At 45.9% G+C, this 18,416-nt stretch overlaps 1 protein-coding gene across 1 annotated transcript in view; it reads left to right on the plus strand.

Moving 5' to 3' along the window:
* ITK (IL2 inducible T cell kinase) overlaps nucleotides 1-10,896 on the plus strand; it is a 41,679-nt gene extending 30,783 nt beyond the window's left edge. The window contains exons 10-17 of the mRNA XM_032800491.2: nucleotides 700-836; nucleotides 2,027-2,101; nucleotides 2,985-3,156; nucleotides 4,180-4,396; nucleotides 5,509-5,573; nucleotides 5,664-5,782; nucleotides 9,319-9,476; nucleotides 10,059-10,896. Coding sequence (XP_032656382.1) covers nucleotides 700-836; nucleotides 2,027-2,101; nucleotides 2,985-3,156; nucleotides 4,180-4,396; nucleotides 5,509-5,573; nucleotides 5,664-5,782; nucleotides 9,319-9,476; nucleotides 10,059-10,130 — 1,015 coding nt within the window. The 3' untranslated portion in view covers nucleotides 10,131-10,896. The remainder of the gene's footprint in view (nucleotides 1-699; nucleotides 837-2,026; nucleotides 2,102-2,984; nucleotides 3,157-4,179; nucleotides 4,397-5,508; nucleotides 5,574-5,663; nucleotides 5,783-9,318; nucleotides 9,477-10,058) is intronic.
* Nucleotides 10,897-18,416: the final 7,520 nt, after the last annotated feature.

The raw sequence follows: 18,416 nt of genomic DNA on the forward strand, positions 1-18,416 counted from the left end.
TGCGTCCCCAATACCACAAGGGAGACCTCTCTGTCTGTACAGGTGAGGCCATCGGCGAAGTGAGAGAGTGAATAAGCAAGCAGGTGGTTTTTGTTGATTTTTGTAGCTCATCCCTCTTGTTACTCTTTCAGTATAATGGCTGTCTTCCCCATTGGTAGGCTTAAAATTAACCCACTATTTCAGCAGCTGGAGGTTCTTCCCTTTGTGTGCACGGGGACATCTTACTTAGACCCAAAGTCAGAGTTTCTCCACGCCCTGTTTGTGAGCTCCAGGTTTCAGCTTAGTTTTGTGTTTCACCCTTAAAGGTGAACCTCTTCTTCATCCTAGGGAGTAACAGAACACGCCATTTACAATTCTAATACATTACAGCACACCCCTGGGAATCACAAACATATTTTTCCATATTGGTGGATTCTGCTCTGGATATTTGGAATCTTGACTCCAGGAAGAAGAGCAGAAAGAAGGTTTAAGCAACAACATTGCTTATGTCATGCTATGTAGATGCAAAGCTCTCTTAACACCTTGTATTCTGTGGACCTTTTTCCCCCGGGTGCCGCCAAATGTTACAGAAATTCAGGCACAGAACAATTAGGAAAATCTTGACAGTGTGAGACTGCTCTTGCCTCTTCCCTTCATCTCCCCTGCTTCTGGGCTTTTGTTGCTGCCTATTATTCTTACAGAATATGTCTTCTTTTTCAGCAATGACAACAACCCAGTTATCAAGCATTATCACATCAAAGAGACTGATGAGAACCCCAAGCGGTATTACTTGGCAGAAAAGCACGTGTTTGACTCCATCCCCGAACTCATCATCTACCACCAGCACAACGCAGCAGGTGAGTGCTGTTTTCCCATGCAGTTGGGGAGAGTGAAGGCTCTCAGGACTTCTGCTCATAAGATGAAAAGCTCAATTGAGTGAGTCTCTTTCTGTCTCACTTCTGGCAGCTGTTTAGCTGGAGGTTAAAGATCCCATGGCACTTTCTGATGACAGTAAAGGGTTAATCTCAACATAGTTTCTAACATTACCTCTCAGCTGCAGCAGGTTCTAATGTCTAAGACGGTGTGTGATCTACTATAGATTTCATAGGGTCTGCACTAGCATACATGACACAGCCCCCGTACTGCCTGTATCCACCCTTTGACATTATAAAGCTCACAGAGATGCCTTGTGCATGAAAGATGGCCTCTAAATATCAGGTACCACATGATATTGCAGCAGAAATCACACGTCAGATAATGGAGATCTCTAATTTACGTAGCTCTTGTCTAGTGACAGAGCAAAAATGAAGGTTCTGGCTGATGTAGATCGGAAATTGCTTCCTTTGAGCAGACAGGAAGTCACAACCCTTGACCTGAACAGAGATTCGGCTGCCACCAAGTGGGATTTAGCCGTCGCTGCAATGTAGTGACAACATCTAATGCCCTCAGAGCAGGACTTCTCAATTCATGCTTCTCTTAGAATAATAAGTTATTTCTAGACAACGCTAGGGTTAGAAATAAAAGACCAGCTTGGGTCACCAGTTGGGTCTTCAATCTGCTTTTTATAGAACTACTCATTATAGGTACAGTACCAAATTGTACCAAATCCCTTCTTGAGAAGCCAAAGGGGAGCACTTGGCGCACCTTTTGTGGTTGTAAATTTCATAATTGCTCTTGCTGTCAAGAATATTTCCGTAACACCTGCCCCAAACTTTTCCAGTGACTTTAATGAAGGAGACTATGCAAACCCTTCCACATTCTGCTCTAGCAAAGCACCATATACACATTCTCTGATTCAGCAACCCTGACTGAGGACACAAAGACAAGTGTCCCCAGTACCTTTTCATCCAGTACAAAATACCAAAACACCCACCGCTGACCTCCCAAAGGCAGCTTTTGCATGGGCTGGCATACATTTACTTTCATTCATTTCTTTACCAGTTTCCAATGATCAGACATTGCTATGGTGGTATGTGACCTTTGCACTTTTTGCACCATCTTAGTCAGCTGCATTAACCTGGGGCCCATATTTTCCTCCGTGATCCAGGTCTCGTCACTCGTTTGCGGTACGCTGTTTGTTCCTGGAGAGAAAAGGCCCCTATCACTGCAGGACTGAGCTATGGTAAGGAATTATTCCATGCCTATACTTCTCTTACCTTGAGATAGCATATTCATCTCCAGAGCGTAGGTTGGCTCTGTAAGCCTGAATCTCCTTATGGAGACCTCCCAGCAGTAACTGGCAGTTTCCAAGTCTTTACACTCAGATATTTCCAAGAGAGATGACAAGACTTTGAAAGACCTCAGGGAACTTGTAGGCACCGCACCATGCACACTGTTGATTAAAGGAGCCTCCTGGGAGAAACTGAATAGCTCCCAGTCCTGTTTAAGTCAATGTTAAATACTGAAGTGAATGCTGAAGATTGCCATTCATCTTCCCAAGTAAACTGTGATGCTGCCATCTGTGAGAGTTGGGGGCCATGTGATGGGCCCATTGTTGTTGTACATTGTTTCCTACAGTAATATTATTGTTCTTGTCATCATTGTAGTTCCTAGAGGCTCCAACTAACATCAAAGCCCAGTTGCGGTAGGTGCTGCATATATTCATATGCAGAGATAGTCCCTGCCCTAAAGAATTTACAGTCTAAATAGACAAGACAGACACAGAGTGGGAAAAAGGAATAATTATTATCCCAGGTTTTCAGATGGCAAACTGGAGTACAGAGAGCTTAAGTAATTTGACTATAACAGTGTTTAAAAGAGAACTGGATAAATTCATGGAGGTTAAGTCCATGAATGGCTATTAGCCAGTATGGATAAGGAATGGTGTCCCAAGCCTCTGTTTGTCAGAGGGTGGAGATGGATGGCAGGAGAGAGATCACTTGCCCAGAATTACTCAGGCAGAAGCAGATCCCCCGAATACTAGTTCAGTGCCTTACCTGCAAGTCCATCCTTCCTCAGATGTTACTGGTAGATCTTTACTCCTTTTGTCCCCTTACTATTAACAGGAAAATGGGTCATAAATCCTTGGGAGCTAACATTTGTGCAGGAGATTGGCAGCGGTCAGTTTGGGCTGGTCCATCTTGGCTACTGGCTTGAGCAGACTAAAGTCGCTATAAAGACCATTCGGGAAGGAGCAATGTCAGAAGAGGACTTTATTGAGGAGGCCCAAGTCATGATGTAAGTGGCCACTCTGTATTCTCAGCTGGTATATTGTGGACACGCTCAAGTAGGACAGAAAAAATAAACCCAGCCAAGGTTCAGAGCACTCTATTGAAACATCAAAATAATATCATGTAAACAAAACTGTGCTTAGATACTGGCTTGTTTATTAGAAAGATGTGTATAAAAGCATGTGCTCTAGCAGTTACTGGCCAGGGGAAGTTTTAGTGTGAGAGAATGTGTCTATACTTCTATCAATACCCCAAAGGTCCTGCTAGATCACTATTTCTTCATAACGGGGACATGGGGTTCTGGACAAAAGCTGCCACAAGAAGAAATTTCATTTGAACTTTTTTGGCTTTTGTTGGGAAAAAAAAACAAATAATTATTTTTTAGGAATCCAAATGTTTGTTTTGTGCTTTTTTGACCAAAAAAATGGAACAAAATCCTTTTTATCTGAACGTGTTCATGGAAAAACATCACCTTTTTTGACCAGTTGTTCCTGGGAGTGTTTTGGGTGCACAGAATTTGTCAGCAAGTCTTGTGCAATACTTTTCTGACCATAAACCTGTGTACTCATGTTGAATGTGAATGCGGCCACATTGAAAAGACAAATGCATTAGGTAATTGTGAAGTGAGTATGTAAAAAGAAGGGCAGGAAGAATGTGTGTAGCGGCTGGGATGCCTTGATTTGCACCTCTAGACTTTTGTCACATACATTGACTCTTCAATAGCCTGGTTCTGATCTCACTTACGTTGGTGTAAATCCAGAATAACTCTGTTGAAGTCAATGTTGATACATCAGTGCTGAACTAGTGTGATGTTAGAATCTGCCCCTAACTTCCCTCTTTTATGTTCACACTTATCCATCTCACAGCAAGAGCTGCTTATGCTTAGATAGGGAAGGTTGCAGTGGCACTAACAAGGTTTGTTACTGTATAGTGTTTGGGGCATATATTTATGGTAACTTCTGTGAGTGACTGCAGATCCTATGAGCCCACTTCACTCTCCTCTCCCGCACATTCCTTTTGTTCCTTGCAGGAAGCTCTCTTATCCCAAGTTAGTCCAGCTGTATGGTGTGTGCATGGAACAGGCTCCCATATGCCTGGTGTTTGAGTTCATGGAGCATGGCTGTTTGTCAGATTACCTCCGAAACCAGCGGGGCAGCTTCTCCAAGGAAACCCTCTTGGGGATGTGCCAAGACGTGTGCGAAGGGATGGCTTATCTGGAGCAGAATTCTGTCATTCACAGAGACCTGGTATGTCCCCCGTAAATTGTCCTGTTCTCCGAGGCAGCCAGGATTGGTTAATGTCTTCGGGTTTCCCTCTTTCCTCATTTCAGCTCCCTCACCCTCCCATGTATCTATTGGAGGAGGATCTGCTGTCTCTCCTCATTGCAGAGCAGTCTGGATTAGCTTGTACAGGGCATTTTCACCCCAGTTGTTCCCTGCATCAGCCCAGTGGCTTTTGGCTGAGCCTGAGTGCGTGCTAAGCCCAGAGGAGACTATGAAATAGCAGGGAGTGAGGGAAACACTCTAGTGGAAGAGGCATCCTCTGGGGCCCTATCCACTCTCCTTTGCTGGAGTCCTTGAATTGCATTGAGGAGAGGAGGCAGGGGGCAAAGCCCCACCCTCTCCTGTGCTGCTTCTTCCCCTCACTACTAACTCCAGCTCTGTCGGTTTGGTGGTGCTGGCAACTCTGAGATGAACAAAGTGTTCATGTCTAAGATCAGTGAAGAAGCCAAAGCTCTGTCATCTTCCAGGGCGCACTGTTACTAACGCCCCTCCTCTGGTATAGTCCCTTTAATTAACCAGTGGTCTCATGGCCAGCCATGGATTTCTGCTATGTATAATTCCATTGCTCGATACAAATGTTGCGGCTGCTGTTTCATGTTACGTCAGGCCACATCAGTCACTTTTAAAAAGCTGTGTTTGAGACATGTATTTGTTGTTGTAGAAGAAGGACTGGATTACTCAGCTCAGATTGCTCCTGATTCCCTGAGAGGGAGGGAGTAGTTATTGATTGTTTGGCTAACTCGAGCTTAGACAGAGTGTGGGTCAGTGGGTAGTTGCCTGAATTTTTAATGGATGGAGAAATACAAGAGCTGAGCAAACTACAAGTCAAACTACCCCATGTAGGACTTCCATAACAACAGGGAAGCACTGAGGTTAAACTGAACTGGAAATTATAGCACTTAAATTGTCTGACCCCATCTCACTATACTCTCCACGTTGCTCAGCTAGACAACATTTCTATGGGGCAATTAAGCAGTTCTTTAAATATTGTTTGTCTAGAAGAGGACAAGGGAATGAATCACAGTGGAGAAACCTTAAGTACTAATGATATTTCTGTATTTCTCCTTTTTTTGCAGGCAGCTCGGAATTGTTTGGTAGGAGAATCCCAAGTCGTCAAAGTGTCGGATTTTGGAATGTCAAGGTAACGTGGCATGTGTGTGGCCTATGCAATGTGGCACCTGAGCATTACAGTGCGTGTCACTGAGCATGCTCTGCTCTTTGTCTGTTCCAGGTATGTCCTTGATGATCAGTACACTAGCTCCACAGGCACCAAATTCCCAGTCAAATGGTCTGCCCCAGAGGTTTTCTCCTACTCCAACTACAGCACCAAGTCTGATGTCTGGTCATTTGGTAAGAACCTTTTACCAGAACAAGGGAAATTTAGTAAGCTGCAAATCAGATAATCACCGGGAGCTTGGTCCTGAAGGGAAGCCCTTATTCCGGCAGAACACTTGCTGGATTCTGCGGGTCTTGGTCTGCATAAAGACTGCAGGGGCACTAAATCCTTTGTTCTCAGGACAAAGGAAAAAGAACAATAAACTAGTTAGGCTTTGTGGGGTACTGCAAATCCAACCTGCTGCACCTTTGCAGTACTGCAGCTCCAGGTACTGTCTGTGGTTCAGGAGGCCCGGGGCTGCTACACATGGAGTGTCCAAGATCAGAATGGAGATGCACTGGCAGGGAACTGTGGGGGAACAGGAGTGGAACCTATGCTATGTCAGCCTTGGACAATGATGTGTTATTCAGAACTCACCACCGCCTAAGATTTACACTGCTCACGCTATTTGCTTTATGAACATCTAAAACGTTACTTCTCCCTTCATGCTCTTTTCTCACCTGACCTGCTCTCAGGTTTCCTGGGCCCTCAGCTGCATCGCTCTGTGACTCTCCCTTCTGCACCCTCACCTCTAAGAAAACCACTGGACAGTTTTTCAAAGTGCTAATGGCAATGACCTCAGTCCTAACAAAGGCTAATCCATGGCATGTCACTTAAGTGTTTGCAGATTCCTAGCCAGCATGCAAACCCCGGCTCGGCACAATGACTCAATGCAGCGTGCTGTGCATGGCTTGAAGTCAGTGAGGCTACTCACAACACTAAGCACCGTGCCCAGGCGTACATGTTGCAGGAGTAGGCCTCAAACTATTGTGTGCTCAAGAATCTCCTCCCTTACTTTGTCCTTCTACATAGTTTGAAGTAATTTTGCTTATGAAGCCCCATTGGATGGTTATTAGACTGCAGTGGGAGTTGGGTGCCAAATCAGTCTCTTAGCAAAGAGTCCCGTGCACCTTATAGACTAACAGACGTATTGGAGCATAAGCTTTGGTGGGTGAATACCCACTTTGTCAGATGCACGTATTCACCCACGAAAGCTCATGCTCCAATACGTCTGTTAGTCTATAAGATGTACAGGACTCTTTGCTGCTTTTACAGATCCAGACTAACACGGCTACCCCTCTGATACTGAGTCTCTTAGGCAGCTTTGAAAATCCAAGCTGGAGGTTTTTGGGATGGGGCTATGTCTTCCATGTTCACTACAGTGCTGAGCATTCTGTCATCCCTCATTAAACACACCCTACAGAATAACAGTTGATAATAGAACTGACAGTGACATCCCACAGCATCCTGGCTATTTTAGAGCTGTGACACAGGGAGAAATGTGCTCTGAAGGACAGGTTTGGTTTATGTTCTTCTACTCAACCATTTAGAAATTAGTATGGACAATAAGTTAGATGAGGATTTTCTATCTAAAACTGCCCCTTTAAGGGCCATACAGCTCCCATCAGCTGTTGCGTAGTTTGACATTATTTGCAGTATTTTGTAGACCCAAGCTGGGGAAAGTTGATTTAGCTTTATCTAAAGACAGAATGACACATTTGTGGGGCTTGTTTGCATTGCACGACTCTCCTCTGTGAAATTTGCAGACACCACTGTTGAATGTCCGTCTGACTTATTATCTCCCCTGCAGCAGGGTTTGCATAAGAGGATTCCTCTGTCATGTCATGGCATCATGTCCCTGGGAGCCTTTCTGCTCTATTACCCACAGACCATTAATCTGCTCTGCTGGGATTGAAACCATCCTGCTGAGACCAGGCTAAAAGAACCGGACATGAATACTGGCTTCCCAACTTTAGGAACCCGCACATTGTGGGAGTTCAGATATCTAGGTTATTCCACAATAAATCCAGTCTCATAGGCCTGGCCCAGTATCCCCTCTGCTAAAGAGTGGTCTGGTGTGGTTGAAATACTGACCTGTTTAAGAATCAACAGTGCAGGGAATTGGATCTTGTTGAGCAAAGATGAAGCTGTAGGCGACATGTATCTATTCCAGATGTATCCTTCTGTCCGGCTACATCAGTCCCTCCCTTTTATAACTTCCTTTGCAGCCCAAGATAAAGTGCACATGTACTGCCGAACAGGCATATCAGGCGACTGCCCGAATCAACCCTGACAAGAATCAAAATAACGTTTGTTCATTGTATTTATAAAGTCTCCCTACATGACTGCAACATATTTTGTAGTCATTTTCCTATGCTTGTCTCTCTTCCACCCCACTCCTCCTATGCCTTTGTGTATCTTTGTTTCTTTTTCCAAGAGAGATGCAACCAGACATTTCCTGCCATCCTTTCTGCTGACTCCCTCTGATATTCTGTCCCAGTGAATTCCTTTGGTATTCATGAGGTAAAATATGCACCATAATCCCTTAGAAATTCCATTGCAATTTCACATGCATTCATCACAGTTCATGACAACTTGCCATCTCTTCTGGTGAGCAGTTCCTATAGCTGAGGCTTGGGTGGCTAATTTGGCTTATTCAAATTTTATTTCATAGTTTTGCTCCTGTTCATTTGTCAAAATACAAACTAAATCATGCTTGTGAGGCATCTGGTACCGCAGTCATGGCCGCCGTAGATGTGCCTGTCCTAGATGCAGTTCATTAAAGGCAAAAACATCATACAAACTAACCTAGCAATGAAGAGTGAGCTCTCTGTTACCCTTCCACCTCTCAGGATGAATATATACCTCCACTTCCTCTGTCAACCCTATGTGCACCTTTGGCTAACTCACCTTCATCTCCAAAGCCTGGGAGAGCAGGTGAATGCTGTAGTGTTCCTTAAAAGTGAATAAGCCCAGGCTCCATCTGATCAAGTGGGGAAGGCAGTCCTGGAGTCTCACCTTCCAGCACATGGCTACAGATGCAGACACTGAGTTGCAGAAAGACTAAGGGTCAGATTGTTAAATGTATTTAGGTGCTTAACCCCTACAGCTCTCAATGGGAGTCAGGCACCTAAATAACATTACAAATCTGGCCCTAAGAGACTTGCCTAAGGTCACGTGATAAGTCAAAGAGTGAGCTGGGAGCAGAACCGCAATAATAATACCTAGCTCTGTCAGTAGATCTCATCTCATAGTACTTTACAATCCTAACTTCCATTTCTTTAAGCTGCTTTAAACACTAGATAGTCTCCCCGCCCCCTTCCTGTCACCATAATCTGCTAGCATATGGAAGGGAACAGATACAGTAATCTCTCAAAGGAGAGCAGTTCAGCCTTGCTCTTCTTCACTCAATTCCTGTAGACAGAGCATGCTTGGTTCCTGTGCCGGGGAGGGATGAGGAAAGGCTTGTGTCTCAATGACTTTTCGGGCTGATGAGAGAGAGAGATGTGGGTGTGATCTGGAGGGGAGTCCGATCTTGTGCTCCTCAGCTGGAAGAATGGTGGCCACAGCCTGGGCTCTTCAGGGATGGGGATTTAAAGCAGATAAAAATGGTGGGCTTTGGGGAGCTGATTGGGGTGCCGAGGACCCTTCAAACCAGCTGTTGGGGAGGGATGTTTTAGGCAGGTCACTGTTGCTCCTTTACTACCATTTTCTTTTTTGTTTGTTTCAGGAGTGTTGATGTGGGAGGTCTTCAGCGAAGGCAAAATCCCTTACGAAAACCGGACCAATGCAGAGGTGGTGGAAGAAATCAACGCAGGACTTCGGCTCTATAAACCCAAGCTGGCCTCCAAGGCCATCTATGAGCTCATGAGCAGCTGCTGGAAAGCGGTTAGTACTGTAGCATATGCAGGCAAGATATTATGATCCCTTCCCCCTTCTCTTCACTAGGAAAAACGGTGTATTCTTAACCTGAGTTAGCTAACATGAGGCAAAATCCTCAGGACAAAGCAGTGTGTAGTTTTCACACAAGTTAGCAGGTCACGGTAAACCTTAGGCTCCACTATGGTCTTTAACTTGGCTTACTAACACATGTGACAACTGCAAGCTGCCTTGTCTTCGCTAGGCTTTTAACTCATGCTAGCTAACTCCAGTTTAGAACACACCCTGCGGGTCCCGCTTTAGAGGGCAGAAGTCAAAGCCAGTGATTCATAAGCAAGTCAGCCATTATTGGGCCAACTTCTCTGCTGACAGAAAGGAAACATAAATCAGAGGGAGAAAAGCCCTGAACACATGAGGTCACATTTGCTTCCTATGACAATTTCAGTCACATTTTCACTTTTATTTTTCCCCTTTAAGAATTGATTCTACCTGTGTTACCATTCAGCCTCTGGCCCATTACAAGGTTCTCTCTTGTACCCTGTAACCCTTTTGAAGTTGGAGTTTAATGCTGTTCTTTTCTTTCTCCCTCAGAGGAAAGAAGACCGACCTCCCTTCTCCACCCTGCTCTATCAGCTGAGTGAGATCTCTGAACTTGATCTTTAATCAGGACACCGGCTCACTGAGTGAAGCCAACCAAGAAGCTGGAGTGGGCAGAGTACAGAGTTTTCCCTACACAAAGCATTAACAAAATCCCTCCTACCAGAGATAATGGTACTAGCCAGGTTGGGGTAGATGCCTGAACTTCCAGCCAAGCCAATCCTTTTCAAGAGCTCCATGTTAAGAAGATGGAGACAGCCGTTTGGTTTAAGGCTCTCACAAACCAGCCCAGTGATTTAGCTAAGATCCCAGAGCCAGTCGACCCAACACACCAATTTCTCATGAGGATAATAAGGATCGGTGTGTGGCCTCAGAGCTTAGGTATCTGGCATTGTGATTTTAACCCTGGAAGCACCCAAATGAAAGGAAAGGTTAGCCTGCCCTGAGAAATGTGTTTCTTCACTGACAAGGAGAGATCTATGTAAGATATTACCTCATCCACCTTCTCTCTGTAAGAACCATTCAGTGTCACAGCTGGTCTGGAGCAGGAAGGGATGGATGGATTAACTGGGTACCAGGACACACAGATCTGACGAGTGTTCTGGCTGGGCTTTGCCATTGCATCCTGTACGCTGAAGGGTTAAGACAGTGTCGTCTCTTAGCATGATTCGCTCTGCTGGTCTGGAGTAAGGGGTGTGGGATTCTGGAGAGTGTAAAGTAGAAGCGAGTGTCCAAGTAATAGGAACATAGTACCTGAGAAAACTGTGAAAGAAACTGAAAGGTCTTTCAAACGTTATATTGTTAGTGGGGGAAAAATACAAATAAAACCACACATGCAGACTTTCTGGTGCATTTGGGGATGGCTGAAAAATGTGTGTGCCAAAATTCTCATCAAGACTTCTACATATGAAGAAAAAATTGGCCTCCAAAGATCTCTTTCAGCTTGAACACCAAGGGACAACCTGGCAATGTACTGGGCAGATCACGTCTGGGGCAGGCATGGGGCAGAAGCTCAGGGTCTCGTCATCCAAGGTGAAAGGCTCCTTTCTAGAACTACACAGGACCTGGTGTGTTTTCTGAAGAGAGGTGGACAGCAAAAGAGAAAGCGCTGGGTGGGAATTCAACAGGCATGTTCTCAGCTGGGTGACAAGGTTCTGTGGAGGAGGCAGGGAGGCACACGCAGAGAGATGAAACGCTGCAGAGGAGTACAAGTGCTCAGTGCACATGTGATAATAAAGTGAGACCTACCCTCCTCCTCACTCAGAAAACCGATGGATCCACCCCCAGAAAAAGACTTCTTTACCTCTTCTGTGACAAAATTATTGAGCCTTCTGGACACTTTTAAAATCAGTGGATTTACACAGGTGTAATTGAGACCAGACTCTGTCCCATACAGTATATGTAGCCACCGCCTAGTCGTGTGGAAAACGCTGGCCTGTATTTTATAATCCAAGCTCCTACATGAATTGGATGGACCAAGTATTTCATATTGTGTTGGTCACTGTGCAGTAGTATTAGAAGAAGCTATGTACCATGTACCCAGCATATTTTAACTTAACTAATATTCTAGGAAAACCCAGGGGCATTCTTTTTTATGTAACCTATCTCAAAACCAGAGTGCAAGCTTTGTTAATCCCCAGGGTTACTAAATAAGATCTGAGACTTTTTCCTAAGCATTAGGAATAACAGGAAGAGTCTTGAAGGAGCAGTATATAATGTGTATATATCTCTATTTTTAATGTTACTCTGTTCAGTTCTTTGTTAGCCACTAGGTCCTGGAATCTCTTCCAGGTCTACAGGTCTATGCTAGGCACTGCTCCTAGCTTATTCATCTCCCACATTTGATTTTGTTCTGCATTAATTTCTTAGCTATATGCATGTGAAACTTCATCATGAAACATTTTCGCAGGCAGGTCATCCTCACATACAAACCAGAGACGAGTCCGACCCAGCACCTTGGATCCAAACACCACCAAAAGGTGGGGATGTTTGGCCCCAGATCCATACTCCACTACTGCCTCTGTCTGTTTGATAGTCTGAATCAAAACCTGGGGTATGACCAGCCACAAATAGAATTCTGCGCTGGCTCGAGTTCCATCTAATTTCTCTTTGTTCCTCCCCAGTAGTTTCAGTTCACCCACTGCCATGTTCTTGTGGCACCAAATCTGGCCTATAGTCACTGCCCTGAACAAGGTGCCATGTGGAACTGCACCCTGGGGATCTCAGAGGGGAATTGTGAGCAGCCCAGGCCACATGGGACTGCAGCATTTGTGAATGATGTGGAGGGGACTTGGCCATGATTTTGCCTCTTCCCCTCCCCCATCCTTTACCCACAATGGGGCACCGAAGGGGTTCTTTCCCAAGCACAAGGACTGTAATTGTGTTAGACCCTTGTGCAGGATGTGCAAAGGTAAGTGCCTTGCACACTCTGGAGAAAGGCAACCAGGAGGCTTTGGCTGACCTCCCGTCTGTTCCTGAAGGCATCGGCCTCGCCCCTGCCGGCCTCACCAGCAGGGCAGGGGCAGAGATGGAAGAAGAGGAGACAGCGGGAGAGGAAGAAACAGCCATGGACGAAGACAGAGATCTGGAGCTCTGCACCGTGACGGTGGAACTGAAGGCTAAGAACAAAGCAGCCGCTGCCGTGGAGAAACCTGTTCCCAGAGCCTCCAGCCTGGAGGAGATCTCAGCCCTAGACCCCCTGCATCAAGGGCAGGGGCTGCGGGCAGCTAGCAGGCAGCGGAAGAAGCAGCAGAAAAGAGCAGAGAAAATCACCAACAAACTCTCCGCCACGCTGACAGCCGCCATGAACTTTGGCACTGCGGGCGACTAGGCACAGCGGCCCCCCATGAGCCCTGCACTCCAGCTCCCTCGGGATCGATCCCCTCTCCTGGCTGGCAGGGGGGTGGCCCGTGGAGATGAGACCAGAGCTGCCGCTACCGAAAAGTCAGGCTCCTTTTATTATCCCCCCACAAGTACTGAGCAGGGTGCTAATGTGCTTGTAACTGCAATATTGCCCCACTGGGTAATGCTTTTAAGACAGTATTTATTCCGTGATGAGGTAAAGGAAATATTTATTAGTTATAATTGATTGCACTAAATAATACTGTTAAATGTAATGTTCAGATCTTCTTGCATAGGAATTTTTTGTGTACAGAGTATATTTTTTTTACAGTTAATAAAGTCGTGATATAACAGCTGTGGTTTTTATTTTTCACACTGGTGCCCCACCCAGAAACAGTGGGGACTGTCTCTGACTCTTACCACTGCCAAAAAATACTGCTTTAAAGACAAACTTTTGTACAAGATCTTAAAGGCCAAATTCTGTGCTCAGATGGGGGCTGTAGAAGAGTGACTCGCCCCCTTGTGGCTGGGCCTGGTGAGGCAGGCTAGCCTGCTCTGGTGCCCCCTGCTGGCAGCTGCTTTGGCCCCATGGTCCGCTCCTCTTGTGACTTGGCCCGCCAGGAAGATCACATTCAGGCCATGGTCAAAGATCCAATGATCCTACCCCAAGTCTCCTGCCTCTAACTCTAGGCCCAGAGGTCCTTACACCCCTTGTTCCAGGGTTTTCAATAGTATTAACCCCTTGAATCAGGTTTCACTCCACCTTCCTCAGTAGCTAGTAGGGGAACCCAGACCCCCAACTCTAGTCTAGAGTCCACTCTGGGGACCCAATAGTGAGCAGCCAAGGTCTTCTCACTCAGCCTCCAGACTTCTTCCTGTCTTGCCCTGCCTTTTTCCAGAGACCCTTTCCAGGTTCTGCAGACACCCTTCAGCTCCTGTAGTGAGCATCAGCTCCCAGGGTTTTCTCCCTAAAGGTCAGTTCCTGCACTTTTATTCAGGTTCAAAGAGGTGCTCACTCCACCCTGTAGCTGCCTTCCTGGCCTTCTATCAGAGTTCCCTTCCCTGGAGCCTCTCCCCTGAGGTGTCCTGCCTCTCTGCTGGATCCCTCCCGCTGGGCACAGCTCTTTGTGACCCCGCAGATAACCAACTGATTCTCCACACCCTCCAGGTGTAACCCAGTGAGCTGACAGAGCCCTCAGGTTCCCAGTGTGGGGAGGTGGGACTTTGGCAGGGGTAGGGAGTGCTCAACACTGCTGGAAATCAGGCTACCTACTTAAGTGTTTAGGTGCCTATCTTTAGACATCCAGTTCTAAATATTTTAGCCTCAGCCATTCTGTGCCTTAGCTTCCTTATCTTTAAAATGGGGGCAATACTATTTATATGCCTCAAAGAGGGTGTTTGCTTACTCATATTTATACAGTGCTTTGAGATCCTCAGAGGGAAACTGCCAGATGTCAGTAAGTGCATACTATTTATACAATCCTTTCCTAGGCTGGCTCCTTGTCTGAGCAATTTTAGTCTGGGGCAACTTTATATGGTCCAGTTATAGAAACTCCCAGCAAAGAAGAGGTGAGAATACTGGCAGGCCTGTAACTGGACTGCACTCACGGCCACTCCCATGAGATACAGGCACCCTTCTGTGGAGTGGTTATAGCCAACACATTTATAACATGCTGAGAACGAAAACCATTTCCACTGCACCTCTGCAACATCTGCCTGAGGAGCCTGATGGCAGATGGATAGTCAGTGTGCACATCCACTTCTGCCTGTTTTTCATCACAGGTAAGAGACACAATTGCCTTTTGTTTGCCTATTTCACTCAAACAGTTTTAGGAAGACTGGGAAAGCTGTGAGCTGGCTTCATTTGGTCCCCTTAGTACCATAAGCTCCCCTTTTGATCACCCAGGCTTCTGCCTCACTGCTTTAGCTGCTCATTAGCTCTCGGGAGACAATCACACATTCTCTGAAAGTCAGACCACATCTACGGGATTCTCTGTGGCATTACATGAGGTGGAGCAACTTTGTGAGTCTGTGGCACTGACTCTGTATGTGATGAAATCCAGTTTCTTTGATTTCTGCCCTCTCTGTTTATCTGTTTATCTGACAGCTCCTAGGGTACGTCTACACTGCACGATTATTTCGAATTAGCTTAAACCGATATTACAAAACAGATCTAATAAAATCGGTTTAGCGCGTCCACAGTGGGATCACGAAATCGATTGTGTTTGCGTCATGGTCCAAAGCTACCATCGATTTCAGGAGCGGTGCACTGTGGGTAGCAGTTCTCTCAGCTATCCCATAGTCCCACTTCCGGTTGAGAGCACAGTGCCTGATGGGCAGAAAACATTGCCCGGGGTGGTCTGGTACAGCCTCACCCCTCCCTTGTGAAGGCAGTAGACAATCCTTTGGCGCCTTTTTCCCGAGTGCATGAGCAACGCCATAGCACAGCAATCATGACCCTGAGATCACAAACAGTATCCTGACCGTTGTCAAACACCTCGCGTACTCTCTGCCAGCAGCATTCAGTACACAGAGGGTGACATTACATACTCAAGGATATTTATTTTACTTCTCTTTCACGTTGCTGGGGTGGGAAGAGACTGACGAGCTGTTCTGTGTACCACGCAAGACACCTCGTTTATTACGCTACAACATTGGGCCGCTCAGCCAAGAATGCAAAATAGTTTTCAGAGACTGCTGTGGAGATGGTAGCTGTAATCCTCATTACCCCCCCCTCCCTCCCTCCATGAGCATCCGTTTGAGTCTCGTGGCTTCCCTTACGGTGTCACGCACCGCGATGTTCCTGGAGTTTATTTTCAACACGCTTGGGCATTTCCTGTTCTTTAACGGAGCTCTGATTAAAACAGATTTTCTCACATACAGCGATCAGATCTAGTATCTCCCTAAGGTTCAATGCAGAGAGCTACTTTGGCATTGTGAACTGCATCGCCACCCGCTGCTATCAGAGCTGGACACGTGAAAGCCCAGAATGTCATTCTAAAGTCTCGGGGCTTTTCCTGTTTACCGGCACTCCCGCTTCCAAGTTCGGATTCGACGCAGACGTCAGGTGGCACTGTGGGCATACCTCTAGGACGCCAATAATGTCAATTTCCGTCCACACCGAACCCTAATTCCGAGTTATCACTTTCGAATTTACCGCTACTCCTCTCGTCTGGGAGGAGTTCTAAATCATTTTAAGGAGCCGTTTAACTCGATATTAATGATGACGTCGTGTGAACGGGTACAGCGTTAAATCGGTATATCGGCCATTAAACCGATTTAAAGTCGCAGTGTAGACCTGGCCCTAGAAATGAGTAGCCAACCAGCATTGCAAACTACCAAGTCACAAGTGGATTCCCAAACATAATGGATGCTTGACTTCATGTCATTGTCTTTGAAAGATTTTTATCATCTCCGGATTAGCTTTTCCGTAGCCAAAGTTCAAATGGGGTGATCAACCTTCAGGTGAAGAATCAGCCTCAAATCAGCTCCTTACCCAAAGAGGTTTTTTTAAAGGACACTTTATTGAGCTTTACCTTTTTTAAAACTCTGAAGATCAGAGATTCATAGATTTTAAGCCCAGAGCAGACCACTGTGATCATCTAGTCTGTACTCCTGTATAACACAGGCCACAAAACTTCCTTAATTTATTGTTGTTTCAAGTCCACTGGCTGTGATGGAACTAGAGCAGATCTTTTAGAAAAACATCCATGTTTCATTTAAACATTTCCAATGAGGGAGAATCCACAACCACCCTTGGAGAATTGTTCTAGTAGATAAATACCCACTGTTAAAAACTTGCACCTTATTTCTTGCACTAAATTGTCTAGCTTCAACTTCTAGTCATTGGACTTTGTTACACTTCTGCTAGATTGAAGAGCCCTCTGTTATTACATTTCTGTTCTGCCAGTGGGATCTGTGATCATAGGCATGGGAACTAGAGGTCCGGGGGGTTCTGCAACTCTGCTCCCGGCCCCATGCCTGCCCATCAGCTGTGGTCCCAGCTTCGGCTCCCTTACCCCTGTCCAGGTCCCACTTCCCAGAGATACGGCCCTGTTCCCGGCCCCATCTCGGGGTGGGGAGCACAGCAGGGGTGAGAGGGCTGGCTTTCAGCACTCCAATACTAAAAATGTTCCAGCACCACTGTCTGTGATCAAGTCTACCCTGAACTTTCTCAGCACAGGTAGTACAAACCTGGACCAGGCCCTGGCTATGTACTCTGCTTGCTAGCCAGTTCTGAAGCCCACACTGTGCTGACTTCACTACAATTATTAGCCACATGCCATCTGGATTCAAGCTAGCTTGGGTAGGCTAGACTGTGCACAGCTTTGGCTGTGTGGACATACTCATAGTCTCTTCATTTCACCACAGCGTCATGATCTTTCTCTCACTGTCACTGTCTCTCATCACACCTGTACACCCATGGTACATACACACAGGTATGTGGCCTGCTCATCCCTTGGATTCTTCCCATTGTGCAAAGAGATCCCCAGAAGGAAAATAGTCTATTCCTCAGTGAATTAAGACGTTAAAAGCAATAAATAAAAACGTGGTCATGAAATCACCATAATGTTACAATGGCTAAATTGCTGGTGTGCAGAGAAGGCTGTTTATCATGCTGCACATTATTGTTCTATTGTTTCCTTGAAGTCCCCCTTTCCCTGTCTGCATCCATTGGCTGTTTTTTGTCTTATACTTAGATTATAAACCCCTTGGGACAGGGACAGTCTTTTTGTTCTGTTTCTGTACATCACCTAGCACAGTGGGGTCCTGATTCATGATTCGGGCTACAAGGCACTGTGGAAATACAAATAAGAAATAAAGTAGCACTGTGATTATTGTTAGAGTGGGTCGATACATGGGGGGAAATCCACACGAATTTTCACTGTCAATTTTTTCCATTTTTCAGTGAGATTTTCCTATCAGCGCTGCATGAAAAGGATAATGATGGGGCACATATAACTAGTGAAGTGTCAATAGTTGGAATAGGAAGCACGTATAACCAGGGCATCCCTGGTGCTTATCCTCTGAAACAAATCAGTCTTTTTTTGTTCTGTGTCTCGTAAGCAGCACAAGGGGGTCCTGGTCCATTACAAGAGCTCCAGGGCACTACTGCAATACAAATACATACAACTAAAGACCTTTTCCTTTTTAACTAGCGCCTTGTTAAAAAAACTGGGTACCTTCTTTCTTAGATATTTCAGCCACTGTGTCCCCAGTTATTTTGAATTGTTGCTGTAGTTCTTTACATCACAGTAACACTACAGGTATGTCTACACTGCTCACTAAGCCCAGACTCTGACTTGGGTTTGAGCCCAAGCCCTTGTTCCATGAACACAAATCAGCCTGGCACGGGTTAGCAAGCCCTCAGAACCTGGATGCTAGGACCCTGTTTGTAGGGTGGGTCAGAGGCCGAGTCCTGGAGCAACTCGGGTCCAAACGCTGTCACTTTGCAGAGTGGACACAGGTCAAGTTTCAGACCTGAGTCCGAAGTTCTACATAGTGTGGTGT

The sequence above is a fragment of the Chelonoidis abingdonii genome, chromosome 7 (genome assembly GCF_003597395.2).
Source record: "Chelonoidis abingdonii isolate Lonesome George chromosome 7, CheloAbing_2.0, whole genome shotgun sequence".
Lineage (NCBI taxonomy): Eukaryota > Metazoa > Chordata > Testudines > Testudinidae > Chelonoidis > Chelonoidis abingdonii.